Raw genomic sequence first — 19,810 nt, 5'->3', positions numbered from 1 at the left:
AAGTTTTTCAGCGGTGGATTATCCCACCTCAGTAATGCTGGTAACATTTCTGAGGGTTTCAAAGCTTCTCTAAGTGGTTTCACTGCAATGTGGAACGCCGTTCGGACTCGGCTATAAAAAGGAGGTCCCTTGTCATTGAGCTTAACATGGAATCGGGCAGCACTCAGCGATAAGAGAGAAGTTCACCAATGTGGTATCACAATGGACTAAATAGTCTAAGTGAGCCTGATACATCGGGCTGCCACCTAACCTAACCTAATATGTCAAAAACAAAAATGTGGTTTCAAAAATAATTTCAATGTTTCGCAATGAATATATATATATGATTCAGACTTGAATTCAAATGTGAAATTTTTTGCAATTAATACGTAAAGTTCAAAGTATAGTAAGGCATATACAAAATCAGAGTTGTAGAGAAATTCAGTACTTAGTTATTTCAACAACCAGTGATTAGTACTTAGCCTGATCAACAACCACAGAAAAACTTTTGAAGTGAGCTTTTATCAATCAAAACAAAAGGAGAACAGTGGAATGACGTTTCACGGGCCTACACAGTTGAGTGAGGAGTAAGATGACGTTTCTAATTTGTGTACTCACAGGTCAAAGCGCCTTTTCTCTTTGTTTACAAAAACCACGAAACAACAACAAAACCTGAATAATTGTATTGCTTTCAATGGTTTGCAGTTTTATAAAACTTCAAAAAATACATCTTTCACCACAAAATAACTCAAACGAATGCAAAAGCTTAAGATCACATTAAGCACATGTTTGGGTACCAATTGAGCGAGATATTCACAATGAAATTTTAGTTTTAATTGGAGCAACTTAAAAACACGTCCACACAATGTAAATGCAATTTGGCTACGTATAGATCGTGGAACTTTGTTGTAGAATCGATTCTCTTAACGATTTATCGACAAGCAAGACTTTGCGTGCTTTAAGGGAAAAATTTTTAACTTCCTTTTCCATCGAGCGTTCGAGAAGACCAGTCGAAGAATCGTAAACCTAAAAAATATATAATAATCTGCCATTATATATCCTGTTTAATCACTACTAAAAGTCATTGAGATTCGTCTTTCCCAAGGTAGTTTCTCACAGATGTTGAATAATTCTCATATTTGAGATATTCTTAAACACACGGTATTTGCACGGAAAAACGGGAAATTAATTTTATTTCTCCATACCTGAAAAGAAATATATTTGGTAATTTTGGTTTTCATTTATACGAGCGTCCAAAGGTACTAAAAGTTGATTTGATATCAGAATACCCAACAAGGATATATAAATATCTGTTAAGGGAAGTGCACGTGTTTGTAGCCCGGCTGCATCAATATTTGTTTTTTACCTGATCATCACCTTGTTTGGCCACTGGAGTGAAATGGTCTAACCACATTAGGCGGAGGAATTGCTGGAAAATCGAATACCCGGCGATACTTCAACATCTAGCCCGATTTTTTGCAAACTTTTTGGCGTAATTTTACAATATTCTAAAGAAAAATTGAAGAACGCGACAAAATTTTGGGAATTTTCTCTGCGCTGTTAATGAAATTACCCAATAAACACAGGATGAGCGTTTTTCAAATGCAAGAACTTTTCAGTTTGAGGGTAAATATAATTTTCAACATAAATTCAACTCGACTTGAAATAGCTCATCTTCAATACATCTTCAAATTGTTTGCGAATTACTTCCAATTTGCCAAAATATTGACGAAATCTTTGAAAAGGTGTTGAAGATAATATGAGAAAACTTTGACAAAACACTACCCCAAAATGCAACGAAAAAACCATGTGGTTTTCAACACTTATTTGTGCAACGAAGTTCGTGGTCAATTGCAAGAAATTAAAAAAATGGAAAATTTTAGACAAATAACCAAATAGTTTATAAAAATAGGTAAGTGAAAATATAAAATTTAATAAAAAAAAGAAGTCACTAAATGTATATCTCTTTGCAGAAAATTAAAATTATGGATTTTACGTTCTTGAAAACATTAAAAAGCTGACCGACAAAAAATGGTGGACAATTAACTGGAACTGCTTCAAATATTTTATAATAATTGGTCCGTCAATATGAAAAATTAAATCAATACTTTAGAGAAGTCACTAAATTTAAATCTCTTTGCAGAAAACTAACATCTTTGGATGCTACATTCTTGCAAACATTAAGAAGCTGACCAATGAAAAATGAGTGGCTTATCGACAAGAAAAAGTTTCCAGAAACATTACAAGTGCAACCAACTAAAATTGTTAAAAACAACAAATTGTTGAAATCAACAACTTCTGGATGAAAATGTGCATCAGATCGTCAGTTTAATTCATATGCTAATATCAGTTTAAAATGGATATTTTGTGAATTCCTTCTGCTGGAAATCAATTCTAACACGCGGTCCAGTACGTTCCTAATTTCAAATTGCCCGCAGGTTAATACATTTTAATGCTGTTTTATGACACCAAAAGGAAGGAAATCGAATTATCAATGCAAAAGTGTTTACTAATAATGTTTAAGATATTTAAAGTTTTGTTGTTTGTTTTGTTCTTATTTGTTAATATGTTTAATAAGATTATTATTTGTCAATTGGTATTGTAGTGTAGTGTATTATTATATATTTTATTTTGATGAAAATGAATAAATTATACAAAATTCATAGAATTTTGGCTTTGACTTTCAATTTGAAGTGGCGATATCATTCATACAAATGTAGGTTGAAAAGTATTTGCAACGATGTTAATTTTGAATTTGACTCGCATCGAAAATTGTTTGACAAATTATTGAGTAGCGATGCATTTCAATTTGAGGATAAAACTTGAGATATTATTGCTAATGTGTTGAATTTCACTGTTGAGGGTAATGTCTGTTTTTTGTTGAGAACGCGATTTTCTCAACAATTTCTCAACTTGAATATTACCCTAATCCTTTGAAAAAATGTTTGAAAAATTGTTGAAATTTAGCATTTTTCAAACGTTTGTGTTTATTGGGTATATTCAGCGCACTGTGAGACTACAAAAAACATATGGTATGTTGACAATTTGATGTGCTGTGTTTAGTATGTTTAGCAGAAATGGCTCACATGATACAACTCTGAAAGTAGGTTTACCCTTTCGCAGTACAACAAATCTTACTACCAAAATAACTATTTATTGTAATGCAACTGCATGATCAATAGTACAAACTAACTATTGTCAGTGAATCACTCAACACTATATTTTGGTATTAATAAAAAAAATTTGCACGCACGCTATGTCCAAGAAAGTAGAATTGCCATTTTCGAATTTCGAAAATTTGAAAGTTGTGCTGGATTGTGCTAGGTTTGTGCCGATTTGTGCTGATTTGTGATGTCCAAGAAAGTAGAATTGCCATTTTCGAATTTCGAAAATTTGAAAGTTGTGCTGGATTGTGCTAGGTTTGTGCCGATTTGTGCTGCAATTTGTTTTTTTAAATTTTTATCAAATAGCCGAGATATTTGGAAAAAACATTTTTCAACAACATTTTTGCCAGAATCGCCATTTTCGAAATTCGACATTTTGACAGTTGTGCTGAGTTGTGCTAGCCGAGTACATTATTATGCCGTTTAAATAAAAATTCTATCTCTTATAGTTTTCGAGAAATTCTAAAATTTCGAAAAATTTCCAGAATCGCCATTTTCGAATTTCGAAAATTTTAATATTGTATTAAACCGTTATCGACTTGTGCTAAGTTGTGCCGTTGAAATCACCTTTCTATCTCAAGCCGTTTCCGAGAAACAGCCAAATTAAATTTTTAAAAAAGTTCAAAAACGCCAAAATTTAAATTTTCGAATTTCAAAAAACTGAATGTTGTGCTAGGTTAGTACTCATTTGTGCCGTTTGAATCAACTTTCTATCTCAAAACGTTTTGGAGATATTTGCAAAAACTTTTTTTAAAAAATGCCAATTTATGCCAAAATCGTCAAAATTTAAAATTATTGAATTTCAAAAAACTGAATTTTGTGCCAATTTATGCTAGGTTAGTACTCATTTGTGCCGTTTGAATCAACTTTCTATCTCAAAACGTTTTGGAGATATTTGCAAAAACTTTTTTTAAAAAATGCCAATTTATGCAAAAATCGTCAAAATTTAAAATTATCGAATTTCAAAAAACTGAATTTTGTGCCAATTTATGCTAGGTTAGTACTCATTTGTGCCGTTTGAATCAACTTTCTATCTCAAAACGTTTTGGAGATATTTGCAAAAACTTTTTTTAAAAAATGCCAATTTATGCCAAAATCGTCAAAATTTAAAATTATCGAATTTCAAAAAACTGAATTTTGTGCCAATTTATGCTAGGTTAGTACTCATTTGTGCCGTTTGAATCAACTTTCTATCTCAAACCGTTTTGGAGATATTCGCAAAAACTTTTTTAAAAAAATGCCAATTTATGATTGAAAATAGTCAAAACTTAACATTTCCGAATTTCAAAAAAACTGAATGTTGTGCCAATTTGTGCTAGGTTAGTACTCATTTGTGCCGTTTGAATCAACTTTCTATCTCAATTCGTTTTGGAGATATTCGCAAAAACTTTTTTAAAAAATGCCAATTTATGATTGAAAATAGTCAAAATTTAAAATTTTCGAATTTCAAAAAACTGAATGTTGTGCCAATTTGTGCTAGGTTAGTACTCATTTGTGCCGTTTGAATCAACTTTCTATCTCAAACCGTTTTGGAGATATTCGCAAAAACTTTTTTTTTTTAATGTCAATTTATGATTGAAAATAGTCAAAATTTAAAATTTTCGAATTTCAAAAAACTGAATGTTGTGCCAATTTGTGCTAGGTTAGAACTCATTTGTGCCGTTTGAATCAACTTTCTATTTCAAACCGTTTTGGAGATATTCGCAAAAACTTTTTTTAAAAAATGCCAATTTAGGATTGAAAATAGTGAAAATTTAAAATTTTCGAATTTCAAAAAACTGAATGTTGTGCCAATTTGTGCTAGGTTAGTACTCATTTGTGCCGTTTGAATCAACTTTCTATCTCAAACCGTGTTGGAGATATTCGCAAAAACTTTTTTTAAAAAATGCCAATTTGTGCCAAAATCGTCAAAATTTAAAATTATCGAATTTCAAGAAACTGAATTTTGTGCCAATTTATGCTAGGTTAGTACTCATTTGTGCCGTTTGAATCAACTTTCTATCTCAAAACGTTTTGGAGATATTCGCAAAAACTTTTTTTAAAAAATGCCAATTTAGGATTGAAAATAGTGAAAATTTAAAATTATCGAATTTCAAAAAACTGAATGTTGTGCCAATTTGTGCTAGGTTAGTACTCATTTGTGCCGTTTGAATCAACTTTCTATCTCAAACCGTTTTGGAGATATTTGCAAAAACTTTTTTTTAAAAAATGCCAATTTATGCCAAAATCGTCAAAATTTAAAATTATCGAATTTCAAGAAACTGAATTTTGTGCCAATTTGTCCTAGGTTAGTACTCATTTGTGCCGTTTGAATCAACTTACTATCTCAAACCGTTTTGGAGATATTCGCAAAAACTTTTTTTTTTTTAAATGCCAATTTATGATTGAAAATAGTCAAAATTTAAAATTTTGAATTCAACGATGTTAGATGATGTATCGGATGAACTGTTAACCTCGTTTGATTCGTTTCATTTTATTACAATTTTGTAACGAATCGCTTAAATTTTTATACACGTTTGCGGACGGAGGGGCTACATTTCCTTTTGAATCAATCACGTTGGAAAATTTGGGTTCACGAATAAGTTCTCTTAAATTTTCGATTTTATTATGAACTTGATTTGCAGACGATTTCTTCACTTTACTAATTTCTGGAACGACGTTAGTTTTATTGTTATCAACGGATTCACAATTGATAGAACTCTTTTCCGAACTCATTTTAGATTTCACTTTTATAAAAACTGATACAAAAATTGGCACAGAAACTTCGAATATAAGCACTTTTGATATGACTATGTAGGTGTTTACAGTTTAAGGTTACGGTTTTAATTGATTGGGAAAGTGTAAACCACGCTTCATTGAATAGGATAAATTCTTACAAATCATAAATGAGTACAGGTACACTCTATACATGGTAGATCACATGCGTTTTCAACTCTCACATTATTGGGAAATCCTATAATTCGATTTGTTACTTCTTATTCATTCACAGATAAGGAAGTCTATTCAGAATTTATGAATGAATCGGTGGATTGTTACCTGTATTGCAGTGGTACGGAGCACGGATTTCCCAAATTTACCTGTATATGACCTCGACCTACATTTTGCATGTATATGACCACGTCTGAAATTGCCTGTTATCAAACGAATTAAGTCATGGAAACCTGTGATCATACCAAAATAGAAGACGATAAATGATAATAAAATTATAGGACCATTTTAAACAATATGTTTGCCATTTCCTTTCCATTGGCACAACATTCAGTTTTTTTTTTGAAATTCGAAAATTTTAAATTTTGACTATTTTCAATCATAAATTGGCATTTTTTAAAAAAAGTTTTTGCGAATATCTCCAAAACGGTTTGAGATAGAAAGTCGATTCAAACGGCACAAATGAGTACTAACCTAGCACAAATTGGCACAACATTCAGTTTTTTGAAATTCGAAATATTTAAATTTTGACTGTTTTCAATCATAAATTGGCATTTTTTAAAAAAAAGTTTTTGCGAATATCTCCAAAACGGTTTGAGATAGAAAGTTGATTCAAACGGCACAAATGAGTACTAACCTAGCACAAATTGGCACAACATTCAGTTTTTTAAAATTCGAAAATTTTTAATTTTGACTATTTTCAATCCTAAATTGGCATTTTTTAAAAAAAGTTTTTGCAAATATCTCCAAAACGGTTTGAGATAGAAAGTTGATTCAAACGGCACAAATGAGTACTAACCTAGCACAAATTGGCACAACATTCAGTTTTTTGAAATTCGGAAATGTTAAATTTTGACGATTTTGGCATAAATTGGCATTTTTTAAAAAAAGTTTTTGCGAATATCTCCAAAACGGTTTGAGATAGAAAGTTGATTCAAACGGCACAAATGAGTACTAACCTAGCACAAATTGGCACAACATTCAGTTGTTTGAAATTCGAAAATTTTAAATTTTCAATCATAAATTGGCATTTTTTAAAAAAAGTTTTTGCGCATATCTCCAAAACGGTTTGAGATAGAAGGCACAAAATTCAGTTTTTTGAAATTCGATAATTTTAAATTTTGACTATTTTCAATCATAAATTGGCATTTTTTAAAAAAAGTTTTTGCGAATATCTACAAAACGGTTTGAGATAGAAGGTTGACTCAAACGGCACAAATGAGTACTAACCTAGCAGAAATTGGCACAGCATTCAGTTTTTTAAAATTCGATCATTTTAAATTTTGACTATTTTGGCATAAATTGGCATTTTTTAAAAAAAGTTTTTGCGAATATCTCCAAAACGGTTTGAGATAGAAAGTTGATTCAAACGGCACAAATGAGTACTAACCTAGCATAAATTGCCACAAAATTCAGTTTTTTGAAATTCGATAATTTTAAATTTTCACGATTTTGGCATAAATTGACATTTTTTAAAAAAAGTTTTTGCAAATACCTCCAAAACGTTTTGAGATAGAAAGTTGATTCAAACGGCACAAATGAGTACTAACCTAGCACAAATTGGCACTACGTTCAGTTTTTTGAAATTCGAAAATTTAAATTTTGGCGTTTTTCAAACACATATTTTTGAACTTTTTTAAAAATTTAATTTGGCTGTTTCTCGGAAACGGCTTGAGATAGAAAGGTGATCTCAACGGCACAACTTAGCACAAGTCGATAACGGTTTAAAACAATATTAAAATTTTCGAAATTCGAAAATGGCGATTCTGGAAATTTTTCGAAATTTTAGAATTTCTCGGAAACTATAAGAGATAGAATTTTTATTTAAACGGCACAATAATGTGCTCGGCTAGCACAACTCAGCACAACTGTCAAAATGTCGAATTTCGAAAATGGCGATTCTGGCAAAAATTTTGTTGAAAAAAGTTTTTTCCAAATATCTCGGCTATTTGATAAAATTTAAAAAAACAAATTGCAGCACAAATCGGCACAAACCTAGCACAATCCAGCACAACTTTCAAATTTTCGAAATTCGAAAATGGCAATTCTACTTTCTTGGACATACATTCTTGTCTTTGACATATTAAGAAAAATTTAAAAATGGCTTGCCCTATACCATCGTGTCGTATCACTAAATTGGATGAACAAATGATTTCGTGCTGGATTTGTTCAACAAGTTACCATTCAAAATGTGCGCAATTAGCAGCACGCACAATTGACAACTTACGTGAAGATAAGGGTCTGCGGTGGTGCTGTGAAAAGTGCAAACATATTGATGGCGAGTTTTTTACCTTTTTTAAAAACTGTAGAGCCAGACTCGATGATATTTCGAGGGATTTTGATTTGATCTCAGATCGCTTTAAAAAATATAAGAATCTTCTTGATAATTCTTCAAACTTGGGCATAGTGTTACAATCACCAACTGAAAATTCCAGAAAAAGGAAGAAATCTAAATCTAACAAGAATTCATCTAACAATGAGATTGAAACAATTTCTCCGACACTAGTTAACGCCAATAATAATATTCAGGATTCAGAGACTGTTGTCATTCCTACTAACAACGCTGAAACTGCACCTTTACCTATTCCACCTATTATTATTACCCCGTCGCATTCGAATTCACTGAACACTGGAACAGTAGTGGCACCAGCTACTGTGTTAACTGATACTAATGCATTCTTTTCTCCTTTTAATACACCTACAAATCAATCGCCTGCTGGTTCAGCTCCAAAACCTTTAAGGGTCTTACCCCCAATGAAAACCATTTTTGCTGCCCGTTTTGCTCCAGAAACAACTGAGGATGATATTCATTTCTACATAAAATCAAAACTGAATGCAAATGTAGACATTAAGGTATCTAAACTGCAATTTGTAGAGAGGAGGAACAAGTCGTCATTCAAAATTTTCGTACCTGAGGACATTTTTGACACAGTGGTCAATCCGGAATTTTGGCCTTACAGAGCTGTGGTGCATGAATTTGTTTTTAGAGATAGAGTTGCCCGTTTACCTGCACGTCCCGTTGAGCAATCAAAAAACTGAATAAAACCCTGTCTGATACGAATTTTACTTTAGTTTATCAGAATGTTAGGGGACTTAACACAAAATTATGCAACCTATATACGGATAGCTTTGGCTTTGATTATGATTTGATTATATTTACTGAAACCTGGCTTCAAAGAAATATCTTAAATACTGAAATCTTATGCGACAAGTACCAAATTTATAGATGTGACCGCACAAATGGTTTGAAGAAATCTGGTGGCGGCGTCCTAATTGCTGTTTCTTCGAAATTTGCTTAATCAAAAATTGATATTCCAAATGAACTTCAAATTGAATATTTAGGAGTGAAAATAAGGTGCCGCCATAATTCATTGTTTGTGACTTCCTCCTATATTCCTCCTGGTTCTTGTGACGATGTTTATAATGCTCATTTGACTGCTATCCAATCGGTCCTATCTACTGCGAGATCCTCTGATTTGATTGTTTTGTCTGGTGATTTTAACATTCCATCTATTACATGGAAATATTGTGAGGAAATGAAATACTCCATACCAATGCTAAGAAAAGGATATCAATCTGAATTTGTTGAAAACTTGTTAAAAGATGGTCTTTTTCAAATTAGCAACATACAAAATTCGAAAAATAAATTACTTGATTAATTTTTTACAAATTAACTAAAAGATGTGTTTTTATCACGCGTCAATGCCGTTGTAAATCCTGAAGATGTTCATCATCCCACTGTCTGTATGAATATAAATATGTTTTTTTCGAGATCTATGCGAAAAAAACTCGTATTGAAAACTGATAAAATATTCTCTTTTAATAGAACTGATTACGAAAAACTGAACTCATTACTATTGGAATTGGATTGGAATAAAATCTTACCAGCGAGAAATCTTGATGAATCAATAAATACATTTTATGAAACTTTGAATTCATTCATTGCACAATCTGTTCCATTAATTCGAATAACTTCTAACACTGGTCCACCTTGGAATGACAGTAAATTACGTAACTTGAAGAATAGAAAGAATAAACTTTATAAAAAGTATAAAAAATCTGGATCTGTAACTGACTATGCAAACTACTCAATTGCTCGTGCAGAATACAACCTGTGGAATAAACAATCCTATAACAATTATTTATCGAAAATTAAAAATGAACTGAAGCTTAATCCAAAGTCATTTTACAGATTTGTTAATTCTAAACGTCAATCAAATGTGTATCCAAGAACCCTTCGCTATGGTGCTGTTGAAGGGGATGATAATGAATCTATATGTAATTTGTTTTCAAAGTTCTTTGCAACAACTTACTGCCATAAGGATTTCAAGCAATCTGATGCGTACCCATATAAGATACAGGAATATTCGACATTCACTACTCCATTTATTTCTCCTGATATTGTGATGAGTTATATGGAAAAGATAAAATGTTCATATCGCCCGGGCCCTGATGGGATTCCCAGTAACATCCTCAAATATTGTGCTCATTCTCTTTCGACTGCTCTTTCATTTCTGTTTAATGAATCTTTGCGCACAGGTCACTTTCCTACGTTGTGCAAGAATTCATATATCATTCTGCTATTTAAAAATGGAAACAAGTCAGATATTACGAATTATAGAGGCATTGCTAAATTAAGTGCTATTCCAAAACTGTTGGAGAAAATTATTTCTGATATTTTGAATCATCAAGTCTCCTCTCTTCTATCGCCTAAACAACACGGCTTCCGTAAATCTTGTTCGACCATAACAAATATCTTGGAATTGACTACAATGGTTAATGAAGGCTTTAGAGATCGTTTACAGACTGATGTCATTTATACTGATTTTAGTAAGGTGTTTGACAAAGTAAACCATTCACTTTTAATGTACAAACTGCATCGCATGGGCTTCAGTGAATTAATGGTATCATGATTTGAAAGTTATCTAAAGAATCGTACACAATTTGTAGTATTTGATAACATTATTTCAAAATCAATACATGTGCCTTCTGGTGTTCCACAAGGCAGTCATCTTGGCCCTCTATTGTTCTGCTTATTTATAAATGACCTTCCATCAGCCATTAAATATGGTTACACTCTCATGTATGCTGACGATGTTAAAATTATAAAGGTTATACGGAATAGTGATGACCAATCCTTACTCCAATCTGATCTGAATAGCATGTACAGATGGTGCTCATCAAATATGGTGGAACTGAACATAAGGAAATGCAAGCATATCACTTTTTATAGATTAAATTATATCGACACGAATTATAACTTGAATGGCACAACGCTTGAAACTGTTGAATCATTTAAAGATCTTGGAATACTTTTGGATCGCAGGCTAAATTTTAGATCTCACATTTCTATGACTGTAAATAAGGCCTATGGATCATTTGGATTTGTCAAGCGCTGGAGTAAGAAATTTTCTGACCCATTTGTTACAAGAAACTTATATACTTCACTTGTGCGTCCTATCCTGGAATATGGATCTGTAATTTGGGACCCACAGTACCAAATTCATTTCAATCGTATTGAATCTGTTCAGAAACAATTTTTACTCTTTTGTTCACATCGGAATAACTGGACACCTCAAACCTTGCCGTCTTACAAAGAAAGACTATCGATCATCAAATTACCTACACTGAAAAGTAGACGTACCATGCTGAATATCTGTTTTATGGTTGATTTAATTAACGGAAGATTTAAATCTGACTTCCTTATTAACAGAATATCATTCAATGTACCCTTTAGACCTACCCGCAACTTTGAACTGCTCCACATTGAATACTTTCGAACGAACTTTGAAAACAACGATCCACTTCGCCGTCTTTGTAAAAAATTCAATAAATTTTATTATTACCTTGATTTGTCAGAAGAGAAATACAATGTAAAGAAAAAGATAACATTATTATTAAATACTTGATATATTAACAAACGATATGTATATAATGTAATATATTACTGTTAGTCTGTAAGGGTTTAATCCATAGATGAAAATAAAAAAAAAAATACAATAATTATTTAACAATACTCACAGGTATGGAGGCAGGCTTATTCACAACAACAATATCATCGTCCATGTGCACGATTGTAATCGGTTCACTGGTAACAGGAACTTCATGTCTGAAATTACATAAGAGCGACAATTATTTATGGGTAGAAAATGAAGTAGAAATTAGTTAAATATTAATTTACACCAGAAAAATTTACTTATTTTAGAACATGCTTACTATTTACTATGCAAATTTCAGTCACTTTTTCCTTTTTTTCTGTAGGCTACAGAGAAAGACAGTTTTTCATATGTTTCGGTGTAAAAATTATATGTGTGAACTGAAATATCATAATAATACTAACCTACACACATTAACCCTTTCGACTTTTAATCATGTTGAAGTCATTTAAGAAGCGTCTAGCCAAAATGTCGGGTCGCCACGCCCATTCGTTTAGGCGGTAGAGAATGTTGCCTGTGGGCAACTTTTGGCAATTGTGACTACAAAATAGTTTGTTTTGTAATGATAGACGTATTACGTCTTATTGGATTTTTTAAGTTTTTTGTCATTTTTACAGTAAATATATACTTAGATGCGCACGTGAGTGGAATTTCAATCACGCTCAAACACATTCACGAAGATATATTTGTCTCTCGCACGCCATGTGGGTAGGAATTCACACTCACGAAATGAAAAAGTCATACTCGCGCACGCTCACACATGAACAACGTTTATGCCTCACGCTTTCGCACGATCCACGACAATTTTCGTAATTCACGACAAATCTCGTGAATCACGAATATTTTCGGAACACGACAATTTTCGTGGCTCAATAAAATTCTCGTAATTCACGAAATTTCTCGTGACTCACGCTATTGAAATCTTAAGCGTGATTAAATAAGTAAAGGTGATTAAAATCGGTGAGCTTGAATTTAATCGTGAACATGAATTTGTTCGTGATTGTGACTTTTTGTGTCTCTGTTTTACCGTGAGTGTGAATTTTATCATGAACATGAATTTTATCGTGAACATGAATTTTATCGTGAAGGTGAATTTTATCTTGTTCGTGAGTTGGATCGTGAAAGTGAATTTTTATCGGGAGCGTGATTTCGGAGAAATTTCACTCACAATCACGAACCCAATTTGATTTTTACTCACGCGCCACACATTTTTATTTAGTCCCGTTCACCCACATTCACAAGATTTCATTTAAATTTCATTCGCGTGAATGACGCGTGACTGACGAAATTTTTTTTTTTTTTAATCTGGCGGTGAAAAAAAACCAAATTATTATAAAGCGCCAATATTCGTGCTAATCCACTAGTATGTTGCCAACAAGTTCGATATCTATGGCTTCCTCCCCTTTTTACGATTCCTTCCAAATTCCCACCTGCACTGCATATATGTTTTCCACATCATCGCCGCATTTCTCGTCACTGGGACATCCCAATCGAAGTTGAAAATTTGTTCAAAATCATTGTTTGTCAAATCTTTCTCTCTAGGTCTTATGTCCAAAAATATGTAATTTTACACCACAATTGCCCAAAGTTACCCACAGGCAACTTTTCTATTTTAAAAACTTCTCATCTGTTGTTTTTTGCAGTTCTAAGATTTGACTTCCAGAAATATTTTATTTGTCGTGTACTACAACAGATTTAATAAAAACGTTCATCATTTTTTTTTATAATTTTTGAAAAAAGTCCCTCTTTTTAAATTCGCAAATATTTTTTTCTTGAGGCACGTGCGTATTAATGAAAAAAGTGTTTGCTAATTGACAACCAAATTAGCTGATTTTTCATTCAACTTGAAGAAAACACTTGTAGCTTTCGATACCTTTACAGTTTTATGAACAAAAAAAACGCTGACAGTGAGTCTCAAACACACAAAAAGTTACCCACAGGCAACTTTAGGGTCGCAAGGGTTAAGAAATTAAGTTCAACCATTCTGTGGTATTTAGCTATTGTTCTATAAAGTGGGGGTTGTTTTCAATTTTGTATACATAACTGAGATTCCATATTGTAAATATTAAACATTATCCTAGAGAAATGAAAATATTTACACACTGAAATAAAATCAGTAATTAAACTAACGCTAAATTTAACTTATTTTTATTGCAAAAAATATTTGCTTTAATTAAATTAAATTTTTTGTTTTTGAAATTTTCCACAGCTTAATGAAATTTTCCTTTTGTTAAGTGTGTCTCAAACATTTTATGAACTAAACGTGGGTACACGGACGAAAAAGGCTGTTTTTCATATGTGTCGGTGTAAAAATTATATGTTTGACACTCAATTTTTTAGCACATTAACAGTTTTAAGTGCACGCATATACTGGTATGACATGTTTGGGACATATAAGTTAATATGTTCGAACATATTATGTTTGGGACATCACATTTTCTTAAATGTAATATATCTGGATACAAAAATATAATAATTTGGAATTTTAATATAAACATATACAGTGCTGTTCAAAACATTTGCAACTAAACCTACCATGAACTTAATTTAGGTATACATATTTCCCATAATAATAATTCTATTGTTCTGCTTCCACTTAATCTTTATTGAGTGGTATTTTCAAATTAGGGCAAGGGTCTTATTGGGTAAATAGATGGACTGTTATAACATATTGATATTTTCCGAAAGGTATAGAATCGTATGATTCGACCGGTTCAAAACATTTGAAATAGTTATAAGAGGATAGATTAAACGTACAAAAATGGCACTATACACCCTCAAAAAAATTGCTTCTCAATCATATATATTTTCAGGATTGGTCCAAGCAAACTATTGTTTGTATTGTTCAAATATATTATGTTTCACCTTAGGCATACACTGATAGACAAAAAAATTAATGAAATGTTCTTTGTGTATATATAGTTTTAAGGCGCCAATTGGTTACTTTCATTCTTTTACTTGCAGCATGCTCTCTAGTTCTCTCTTTCTAAACACATATATGTTTATAAGATATTTCTAAATTAATATATGTTTACATACAAGCATATTATATTTACAAACATTGTATGTCCCAAACATTTTATGTTAGTTTATGAACATTGTATGCTTGCACTTAAAAATATTGTGTTAAAAAATGTTAGTTCCAAACATATAATTTGTACACCCAAACATATGAAAAACAGTATTTTCGTCCATGTACGAATATTGTTAAGTAGATTGCCTAATTTGGCCATAAACTGATCGCCATAGGCCTTTACGCTCTAATTTTATAATAACTCGATAAAATGACCAGCAACAGGTTAATCAAAATATCGATAGTTTTAAAGTTGGGGTATCACAAAAATGAATTTCGGAAGAGTCCCAGCAAAAACTAGGTAACCACATCTCATTACAATTGACATTACCAGGAGTAAAGCTGTCATTACACGTTGCATTACATTGCGGCGAGTTATAATGACTAACTTGTAATGACAAAAATAAATACTTCTCGGTAATTTTCGAATTGTTATTCTCAAATTTTTAGGCAGTTGTAGTTAATATAATTATTCACATAATCGAGCACTTACATAAAAAATCAAAAAGAATATGTAATGTAAGAGTAATTCTGAAGATTTTTCCGTTAAGAATTTTTTATCACAAATATTTCATAATAATTGTGTTTAATGACATTATTATATTATGTTTTAAATAAATGCTTTCTTATACCTCATTGACATTACACTTCCAAAATGCGCTTAAACTAAATTTCAAATGCCATTTGCCTTATAAAAAAGAGACTTAAAATCCACTTTTAGTAGATTTCGAACCTTATGTGAATTGGCTACTGGATATATTATAACGTAATTCACGAATCCAACTCCCTTAAACAACCTACATTTATTTCTATTTTAAGTGTGAAATTAATTTGAGTGTAATCTTATTTAGATTATTTATTAGATTTTTTGTTTATTTATACAATATTCTATTTCTATTCAAGTAGTTCTCCTATTACAGCACCACTCGCCATATTTTGATCCATTGTAATCGGCGATAGAAGTCAATATTTTCGAGATTTGGTTGCCTGAGACAATAAGTGGCTATTTTGCAAGCTTTGGTGTATCTACGAATAAGTCATTACATATTAGGTGATTAAATGCTTTAAATGCACTACTTATTTTATGGCCGAAAGTATGCCTGGGGAGAAGTACTTTCCTCCTAGGACATGCGTATGTAAATGTAATCCGAAGCGATGCCAATTAATAAGTGGTTATTAATTTTTAAATAGGCTTACCTACTAGATTACCGGGTAATGAGAGTTTTTGCTGGGGTACAATGTCCCCATGTCAACTGCGTATCGAGTTATAAACAGAGGATGCACAAAAACTGTGCACTGAGGTAGAAGAAAACCTAAGACTACGCCAGAAGAAGATCATATACACTGATAGAAAAATATGTTTTACATATGTTCCGATATAAACAAAATGTGTTTCGGGCAGAATTTTTTAAACACAATATATTTAAGTGCAAACATGTAATGTTCCTAAACTAGCATTAAATGTTTGGGACACATATAATATGTTAGAATATGTAATGTTTGGGACATGAATGTTTCATAAAAATAATATATGTGAATGTAAACATATATACATTTACAAATTTCGAGTAAACATATATATGTTGTGATATTTTATTAAGAGAACGACAGAGAGAGAGAGAGAGTATAGAGAAAGAAATAGAGATGGAAACCGGGAGGGTTGACGAAAGAAGTCAACATAACACAGCGAGAGAGTCAAAAGAGAGCAATTTCTGTGAAACTGCTTGTATGTTGTTTCGAAAAACTGTGTTCATTTGTTTTGGCTATGCGCTTGGCATGTTAATAAGGCTTCGCCAAAAAATTTATATGCTTAAGTCTAAATATTATTTAATTTGAATATTAAAATGAGTATTCGGAGTAAAGAGAATAGACATTCGGAACCAAGAGAATATAGATTTAAAACAACAGCATATGTTTTTGACTTGAGAGCAGCATTTTATGTCTTTTATTTACCATTTTGGTGAAGTTAAGTACAATTGAAAAAGTTTATTTTCTGTAAAATGAATTACTAAAGATAAGTAAACGTGAAAACATGACAAGTTTAGAGCGATAATGCCAACTTAATACCGACCTTAAAGGTCCAAGGTTAAACACAAACTTATTCGTTAATAAATATTTATATTTATTTGTACTTCTAAATATGTACGAACATTTTTAAATCCATTTAAGATGGTATTAAATATTGGTAAAAAAAATCATACCTAAATAAATTTATGTATATACTCGTATTGTAAAATTATTTATGTTTATATTCGATTTCACGTTCTTCTCTTGTTAGAGTTTTTGAATTTCTTCAAAAATTTCAAACTTTTATACAATTTTTTGGTACAAAATTGTTATTTTTTTCAATAAATCGTTTATACTTTTGGAATATATGTAAAAATAAATGTAAAAAAAATGGTGTTCGGTCGGAGCAGGGATTGAATCCACGACCCTTTGCATGCAAGGCAGACATGTTTCGGCAATATCCAATAATATATGTGCTTCCTACAAAATATGTTTGGAACATATGTTAGAGAAGCGATTTTTTTATTTTTGAGGGTGTAATCAAATTAACTATGCAACAATTAATAAATGGCCTGAGGAGCAGTGGAAATATGTTATATTTTCCTATGACTCAAAGTTTAACTTGCATGGATCGGATGGTAGAAATTTAGTACGAAAGCTGAAAGGAAAGTCTTAATCGAAGAAATACAAAAGGTTCCGTCAATCATGGTGGGGGCAATATTATGGTCTGGGGTGTTTTTCTGAACAAGTTATTGACCCGATTTATAGAGTCGAGGGTATTATGCTGTCGGAAGTCTACAAAAACATTTTGTTCCATGTGATAAATATTGTCATATGCATCCAGGGAAATGCCATCTGCATGTATTATTCAACGAGATCATGACCTCCAACACACTTGTAAGGTTATTAATATTTTTATTTTTATTATAATTACGGCTTATTTTCAACAGGGAATGTGGTTGCAAATGTTTTGAGAAAAAAGATAAAGATGACGATGGAGATGGAGATGGAGATAACTTAACACAATGAGAATGGTGCTCCTCTTGAGAGACATATTTTTTGTGTTGATAAATGAGCTTGCATTCATCACCATCAAAAATTGTAATTGCTTTACTCTAAACATTATTCAATTTACACACTAAATTGCGCATTCGGAGCCTTAAAAATATATGCTTAGGGTGAAACATAAAATAAGTTTGCACAAATTCTGAAAATATATATGTTTGAGTGTATAAAGTTCAATGACCGTACACATAAATGCAATATGAACTAACGCAAAGGAAAATTTTCGTACGATTCCCAAAGTTAGTAACAATGAACTAATGGGGGGGTTAAAATGGTCATGATTTGGCGCCAATGATTTTGTTCTTTACTTTTAGCTGATTTTTCTTCTACACGGACGAAAAAGACTGTTTTTCACATGTTTGGGTGTAAAAATTATATATTTGGAACTCAAATTTTTTAACAATTTATCAATTTTATAAGTAATTTCCAAATTAATATATGTTTGCATCTAAGCATATTATATTTACAAACATTTTATGTCCCAAACATAATATGTCCTAACATATTAACATATATGTCCCAAACATGTTATGCTAGTTTATGAATATTATATGATTGCACTTAAAAATATTGTGTTAAAAAATTTGAGTTCCAAACATATAATTTTTACACCCAAACATATGAAAAACAGTCTTTTTCGTCCACACGCTCACAAAAAATCGCTTCTGTAACATATACTCCCAAACATATTTTGCTTCAAGCATATATATTTTTGGGTATTGCCCAAACATTTATATGTTTGATCTTCCAATATATAATATTTTTGAAAGCATATTGGTCTAAACAATATATGTTTGGATAGTCTAAGTTCCAAACATTTTGTATTTTTGCATCCAAATTCAATAATGTTGTCTTCCAAAAAACAATATGTTATTATGTGAACATATAATATGTTTGGAAGCATTTTGCACCCAAAAATATTATATGCTTAAAAAAATTCTCACAAACAATATTGTGCTCAAAATTGTATTTATTTATTTATATATTTACAATCATAATGAATTATGAAAATAAACGGGTAATATAGGTGCTAACAACATAGGTTTTCGACCTAAATGCTCAAAATTTTGTTTCTGCCCAATTGTATATTCCCCCACATCTTTCTCACTTCCACGAGATTTTTTAGTTCTTAGCCCCTTTTTCTGTAATACAAACATTGTAGAAGAAATTATTCAATTGTATGATTTTTTTTATTTTAATTTTACCTTTTGCCTGACGGGGATTCGAACAGCGGACCACACAGTTTGTAAGGATCAAAGAAGTAGCTGATCAATTGCCCAAGGAAAAATAAAATGTTAATTTTGTAATAACAAGCAACAACCACCAACTTAATTCAATATCGCTCCCTGTTAAATAGCGCTCCAAGCTACTAAACACATATATGTTTATAGGCTATTTCTAAATTAATATATGTTTGCATCCAAGCATATTATATTTACAAATATTTTATGTCCCAAACATAATATGTTCTAACATATTAACATATATGTCCCAAACATGTTATGCCAGTTTATGAACATTATATGCTTGCACTCAAAAATATTGTGTTTAAAAATTTGTGCTCCAAACATATAATGTTTATAGCCAAACATATGAATAACAGTCTTTTTCATCCGTGCATGTACACAAAGAAAATTTCATTACATTTTCTAAAAGCG

The 19,810-nt window shown here is 31.4% G+C and overlaps 1 protein-coding gene across 6 annotated transcripts in view; it reads right to left on the bottom strand.

Moving 5' to 3' along the window:
* Positions 1-19,810, bottom strand: part of LOC142225870 (pseudouridylate synthase RPUSD2-like) — a 515,296-nt gene that overhangs the window by 174,322 nt on the left and 321,164 nt on the right. For all 6 annotated transcript variants that reach the window (XM_075295721.1, XM_075295716.1, XM_075295720.1 and 3 more), the window contains one exon: positions 12,093-12,180. In XM_075295721.1, coding sequence (XP_075151836.1) covers positions 12,093-12,180 — 88 coding nt within the window. The remainder of the gene's footprint in view (positions 1-12,092; positions 12,181-19,810) is intronic.

The sequence above is a fragment of the Haematobia irritans genome, chromosome 2 (genome assembly GCF_050003625.1).
Source record: "Haematobia irritans isolate KBUSLIRL chromosome 2, ASM5000362v1, whole genome shotgun sequence".
Taxonomy (NCBI): domain Eukaryota; kingdom Metazoa; phylum Arthropoda; class Insecta; order Diptera; family Muscidae; genus Haematobia; species Haematobia irritans.
The sequence above is the reverse complement of the archived record's forward strand: the minus strand, read 5'-3'. Positions and strand labels throughout refer to the sequence as shown.